The sequence below is a fragment of the Danio aesculapii genome, chromosome 14 (genome assembly GCF_903798145.1).
Source record: "Danio aesculapii chromosome 14, fDanAes4.1, whole genome shotgun sequence".
Lineage (NCBI taxonomy): Eukaryota > Metazoa > Chordata > Actinopteri > Cypriniformes > Danionidae > Danio > Danio aesculapii.
The window spans coordinates 28,386,396-28,393,662 of NC_079448.1; the positions used below are offsets into that span (position 1 = coordinate 28,386,396).

A 7,267-nucleotide genomic window follows, 5' to 3' on the forward strand; every position below is an offset into this window, starting at 1 on the left:
TATGAGAATCTTTATTCTGCTAAACACAAGTGTTTTGAAGAAAGCTGAAAACCTGTATTATTGACACCTGTAGTAGACATAAATAAATAAATGAAATTCGATGGTTACAGGGTTTAATTTTTTTTTTCAAAATACCTTTGTAAATATTGACTATATATATATATATATATATATATATATATATATATATATATATATATATATATATATATATATATATATATATTACTGCAATTACTGTCATATCATCAACCAATTTGGCCTGTGTGCAGTAGATGGACAGTAGCAGTATTTAAACACTTTCCTACCACACCAGTGCTTCATATTGATTTAATACACCAACAATTAGAGTAATTATTTTAAAATATGAACTGAGCCAACATTGGGGGAGTGGGAAACTTTATTCTGAGTGCAATTATGGGGTAGATTTCTCACCAACATAATTTTCCCTCCCCTGTCCCTACTTAAAAAGATAAACCCATTTCCCTGTGTGGCTGCTTATAAACTAAAAACCCAAAAAAGGTACAGGCAAAGTAATAAAGCAATTCTGAGCAATAATCTGTGTGTAACAAAACACTTAAACAACTATTTTCTTAAGAAATACGCCATTATGACACCAGCTATGATAGATGTAAAAGCAAACACATCGCAAATAGCCTTTCAGATCTTTACAGTGCATTCTGGACAGACCGATGTAGGGGTGAATAAATCTCTGATATCTCAACATCATCCTGAGGAATTGGCGAGAAAAATGTTTAAAAAATATAGACAAATGATAATGTTATGTGCAAATTGGAAATATGGTTTCCACAGGTTAACAGACATATGCAATGGGGATATAGCTTTCAATTAAACATTTCACTTTTTGATAACTACATTTTGCCATTTATTTGGATGTACAACTTTTAAACATGTACAAATGAATTCAGAATCATTAAGGTAAACAAGCTGTAGCTATCAAAAAGGAAGACTTAATACTAATGAGTTACGATTCTTAGAAAAAATGAAAATAAAATGGGGTATAGATGATAAAGCATGTACCAACTGAATAAAGAATAAAAAAAGAAAACACCAAGAAACATTCACTCGGAGAAAAACTTTAAATATCATACTAAATTACTGCATTACCAAACAACAGAAGACATTTACACCTGCCACCAGGATAAACTCAGATTCTTTTGTCTTGAAAATGTTTAAGGGAAAAAAAAAACTAAGGTCATTTGGGAGAAACATCACACTCACAACCCAGTTTATCAACATTATAATCTTCATAGCTCTGAAACAAATGTCAGATATTACTGTAACAAGTAAAGGGGCTATAAAAATGTAAGGCAACCACTATGCGATTTTGCGTTCTGAATCCAGTAAACTACTTGGTTGAGTGCATATCACCTGCGGACAGTTCAGAACAAACTGCACTGCAAAACGGGACAGGAACAACTAGATTCACATTACACAAAAGGAACAGTGTATCTCAATACAGGGGAATTTAGGGTTGGATCTGAACTGAGGGCATGTTGAGTTTTCAGCAGTCTTGACCACACATGAAGCAGGCAATCTTCAAAATAGCGTGTGTACTGTATCAACTGACAATCACAAGTTAAAAACCAATCCAAATACAGTTTTATACTAATTTCTTGGCCTCAAAGAAGCTCTTGAGATGCCTCATTTGCCAAAAACCAATGGCCACCAGGATCAGTGTCTGGACGATGGACCACCACAAAACCCTCTGATTGGTGCTTTCACTGGTCTGTCTGAAGCGTTCTTCGCGATACTGAAATTCAAACAAAACAAACATCATTTTACATCACCATGCTTGTACTGCATGTGTTACGACCACAGTCATCCAGTATTAGCTTCAAAATTACAGTTACTTTAAAATCAATTACATCATTAAATTTGTATTTAAAACACTTTTCTAATTACTTTGCCAGAAACGTAATTCAATGATTCGATAAGTAATTTTAAGAGCCCCTATTATGGGTTTGTGAAAATGACCATTCAATGAGTGTGCAACACAGCTCAAAGTGAATGATAACATCCCGCTGAGGTTTAAATCTGAAAGTGCACCTTGTTTAAAACCATCGATTTTTAAATAAGATTCGACTCAGAGTCGTTTAAATGATTCGTTGCTCGTCTGGACCATTTGCCTGTTCGTATCGATGTCATCACGGAACAACACGGAAGTGCTGGATCAGGTAAAACATGAACGTGCCTTTCCTTTCAAACGAACGTTAGTATAGTGCAGGTGTGTGTGTGTGGGACTAATCATGACTGAAGATGAGTGAACATTAATGAGTGAATGCAACAAGGGATTTGTCAGCCATATGTTAAAGGAAGGACCAGAAAAAAACTATTGATGCATCATATGGTAGTTGTTGAGATAATTAGATAAAAATAAATGCATATTTTAAGACAATGAAAGTGTTTTTGACCTTGCATGCATATCAGCCTGTTGTTGGAGACCAAAACCAAAATATGACCTTTAATGCTTAATAAGGGCTTTTTAATTACTTGACTTAATACTACAGTACTTAAAACCATATAAATCTCAACCCACAGTAAGCAGAAATTAAACTCTTAATTATTTACATTGAAATCAATCAGGGCTGTTTACCTTTATTTAAAAAGAAGGAATTCAAAACAAAATGTTTCAATGTATTGACACCAGATTTCATTTATACCATATATTTTCATAAAGGTGTTTAATTCGTTCATTTCTTAATTATGTACAATTGCGAGACACATTTTACCTTCTTTATTTAAAAACAAAATCAATATTCTGCTAAACTTTGTATAACCAAAAAATATATAATTACTTTTCTCTGAATTGATTATGAAAATATGTGCGGTTTCTAAATGCAAGAACATTATATAAATTGTTGGGCACGTTCCTTTAAAAAAGTAATTAGTTACTTCTTACAAATAGTAATGGAGTTAGTAACTGAGTTACATTATTATAAAAGTAACTAAGTACCAGGGAAAGTAACTATTGTGTTACTTTACAAAACAATTCTAATGTCAAATGACTATAAAATAAAAAACTAACAAAACTAACATTTTTAATGTTGTTGTGGGACATTGTGAGAGAAATGGCAGCATGTCCTCAACTTTATATCTAGATATAAACTCTCAGTAGTGATTGGACTCTCAGTAGTGATTATTAAACCACACTGAACTGAGCTAAACTGAACTGAACTTAAACACTACAAACTGAACTACACTGTTCCTATTTACTATGACCTTTTATGTGAAGCTGCTTTGACACAATCTACATTGTATAAGCGCTATACAAATAAAGGTGAATTGAATTGAATATTATTTTGTTTAATTCTGTCTGAGTAATAAGTGTTTGTAGTGAAAAAAAATTAATACATTTTATTTGATTTGATGTCATGGCTTCATTTCCTTTTTTAGTAGCAGAGCTTACGTTACTACCTGCATAGCCCCTAATTTTGGGGCAGCATATTTCCAGTTTGGAACTTGTTGGATTTAACATCGTTCTAACTTCTGGTCGTTGGTGAGTGCGACTGACTGTGCATGTGTGAACACTCGCACTAACTACTCTGCCTCTGATTGGCAATCAATGGAAATGTACTCTAAGCCAATCATCACGTTATCAGTTACACCACATTCACAGACACACCAATCATCATTACTGGTTGGTTCTGTGTCCCGCTCCAGCCCTGAACACACACACCGCAGAGAAAGAGAAGTCCTATGGCTGAGAGAAACGCTGTCCACATTAAATCCACTTCAGTGATCTCAATTATAGTAACACGCATTTTATGGTGTCAGTAACAGTAACGGCACTGTAACAGGTAAACAATAATTAATTTAATTACTGAAAAAAGTATTTCGTTAGTATATAGTTCAGTTAGTAACTCAGTTAGTAACTAATTACATCCAGCACTGCATTCTACCATCTGCTTCATTTTGAGGAATGGCTTGTTTCGATGTAGCGTTTAAAACAATCAGTTCTGAATAAGCCAGATCTCATGCCTCACTCCTCCAGGACACTTACCCTCTGATAGTTCTGCTCTTTCTGGATCTGATCCACCTGCTCCATCAGCTGTCGCACCCTCAGCTGCAGCTCTGTCAGCTTATCCTTGGCAGCGATTTCTGCATAGTTGTTTGTGTGTTCGCCAACTTGGATGTCCAAGTGAACACGCTGTATTAAAAAGTCAGAAGAAAAAGGCAGTGTAAATAAAAGCATTTAGCATTGATCCGAAAGTTCACTTGTTTTTGGCATTCACTAATTCAATATTCAATGCAAACCCCAATATATACCACATGCGCACATATGGAGTTTTCTGCAATTTTAAAGTAAACTAATTTTACCAAATGATTTTTCAGTAGAATTACTGTAAAATGACAACCTGGTTAACAGTAAGTCTCCCAATTTATTTATATATATATATGGTGAATAACCATAAATGGACTATTCTAGAATTCCCTGCATGACACTTCAGGGTTTTTACTTTTCATTGACATTACTATGGAAATTTTAAGTTGTTGTTTTTTTTCTCATGAGGTATGTACATTACAGTTTTATTTAGCTTCTAATGTTTATTAAGCATGCTTATTCCATTATTTTTTATGTATGTTACTGTGATGGCGTTTCGTAGTTGTGTTTTATAACACCAACCGAGCACCTTCTATATATTAAAATGTTTCTCTGCTTGTGGGATAAGTTGTTTAATGTGAGCATTGATTTATATGACTTTCTCATCACTATATGATTATGGTTGTGTTTTTGTCTGTGTAACTTAAGTATAATGTGCAGATATTAATACTTTAAAACATTAGTGTATTAACAATTTGTACTAACATTTGTTTTTTGTGAATTTTCTGTATGTTTTTGATGCTACTGGATCTTTTGAGATCAATAAAGTATCTAACCAACTACAAATGAATGAAATACAATAGTTTACCATAAAAATTAGACATTTATTTAACATTTGTACCCAATTTTCAACAGTAAAAAAAACTGGCAACCCTGTCGTTTTATTAATGTACATTTTACTGTACGCTTTTCATTTCCAAATGTTGTGTAACAAATCTACACACATAAAATGTATTACAACTGATTTTTTTCTATTTTTTTTGCCATCTTTAGAATTTTTTATTCTTGTTCAATCATAGTTTTTTCCTTTTCAGACTATAAAAACAATGACCCAGTTCAGTGTTGACTAGTAATGCACAAACAATTCAAAGCATGCGTGCGTGATGTTCCTACAATGTTTTCACAGGTTTAAAGGCCAAGCAATGTTGGTAAACTTGGTACAATGAGCTTTTTCGTTTTACTGACAATCTGCACACGCATGAAAGCTGAAATACATTTTGGCCTTTAGCTGATGATCATGTATGGACAGTATTTTCAGTTTTATCTAAACTAAACTAAAGTTTTTCAATAAAGATGTGCATTTTTCAATTTAAAAAAGCTAAAAACAATTAGAGGTTGACATTATGCCTGAAGATGATTAAATGAAGGACTATTTTTTTCTAATCCTAAGCAGCAATTCACATGGGGTGCCTTAATGCAAATGAAAATACAATGCTATGCAAATACTTTGAGGTTTTCAACTGCAAGCATTCACCGATCATACACATATAAACCTAAACAGACTTTAAGCTTAACACAAAGCAAGCTCAGAACAGGAGAATATTTTACAGGAGCATTTTTTAGTCTTACAGTCTTTAGTAAAAGCACATTTACTGAGAAATATGCATTGTTGTTCATCTCCTTATTTTATAGGGCCATTAAATAATTCAAAACAAAAGTACTCCACTAAGTTTTAATTTGGCAATAAAGTCAGTGTGAATAAGCCAATAATAAAATCCAAAACAGAGCTAGTGGAATAAGTGCTGCTTTAAGGAGACCAGAAGTGGTAAAGAAAACTTACAAGCATTCCACCAGCAAACAGAGCAAATTTGGAGGAATTTGAGTGCAGGCAGATTTGATGCTCTCCAGGGGTGTGGGAGGTGAAGATAAACCTGCCCTCAGACCCATACTGGCGGGACAGGATCACCTGAAAGACAAAAAAAGGGCAAATGAGAAGATAAAATGCAATCACAGATGGAGTTTTATAACTCTCGGGACATCTGTTCAAACAGACCTTCTCATCAGGATCTTTTACTTCCACAAACATCCCAAGTCCTTGAGTTGCAGGCAAATACTCTTCTTTCTGCTTGTCATAGAGTTGTGTACGGTAATTACCTGGTTGAAACAGAATTAGACACTTGAAGAAGGGGAAAAGATCAAGATCATTATGTACTGGTCAAATAGGTACAATTAAGGAAATGAATCAAACACAGGAAGTCACTATCTTAGACAGGGGCGAGCTGCAGCATGCAGATACCAAACAGATATTGGCATTGAGGATATATCAAGATCAAATTCTCAGAACTAACCACTACATCTAACTTTACTCCAATGTCAGTAGAATAAATGTAGAATAAATGACTACTGCCTTAATTTAAAACAACATTGTTAAACAAAATGAGCCAAGCTAATAATGTTGCTTCCTTAGCCCAGTCAGTTTGTGGATATCCATTTAAAATGTTAATTCATAGTTATGGTAAAAAATCCAGCTCAATAGTAACTTTATGTTTTGTTGAATAAGCTGACGTCAAGCTGGTTGCCAGCGAATGAACTCTACCTGACAAACCTGCTAGTTAGCACTAGGCTAAGCATTAACGTGCACTGCAAACTTAACTTATTCTGCTTCTCCTACTCACCTATTATCATAGTTTCGTCGGGTATTTCTTCTATGAAGCATTTCTTTTCAGTCTCTCCGATATGGAAGTACAAGGCAGACACCAAACTGTTGTAAATGTTTAACAACACCAGCAAATAAAGTGTAAACTGCATTCTGATTGCCACCATCTTGACACTGCCGGTGAAAAGCGCACGGCGCCTGCGCAGAGTCCTATGCCACGTAACCCATCGTCGGCCATCGTCCAATCACAAGCGGAAAGCGCAGCACTAAGATCGTGCATGGGCATTGTAGTTTAATTCAGTGGTGAATTTTTGGTTCTTTGAAAAATATTTTTTTGTTACTCCAGCAGATGGCGACAAATGTCTGTTAAACTCATTTAATGGGACCATAGTCGTTAAAACATTAATGAATAAATAATGAATCTTACATTAAAGTCTCACATATAATCCACCAATATCATTTCAGCAGTCTTAAAAGCCGAATTGAAATGAAAGAATCAGAAGATTTTTAGGTCTATCATTTGGAAACAGCATACCGACACGCAT

General features: G+C 34.3%; 1 protein-coding gene across 1 annotated transcript; it reads right to left on the reverse strand.

The window, feature by feature from the left end:
* Window positions 1-382: 382 nt before the first annotated feature.
* Window positions 383-6,912, reverse strand: tmed9 (transmembrane p24 trafficking protein 9). The gene is made up of 5 exons (XM_056472620.1): window positions 6,742-6,912; window positions 6,120-6,220; window positions 5,907-6,032; window positions 4,025-4,171; window positions 383-1,774 (listed from the first exon to the last, which is right to left on the reverse strand). Exons 1-5 carry the CDS (start codon window positions 6,887-6,889, stop codon window positions 1,625-1,627), a joined length of 672 nt encoding a protein of 223 aa, XP_056328595.1. The 5' UTR covers window positions 6,890-6,912; the 3' UTR covers window positions 383-1,624.
* Window positions 6,913-7,267: the final 355 nt, after the last annotated feature.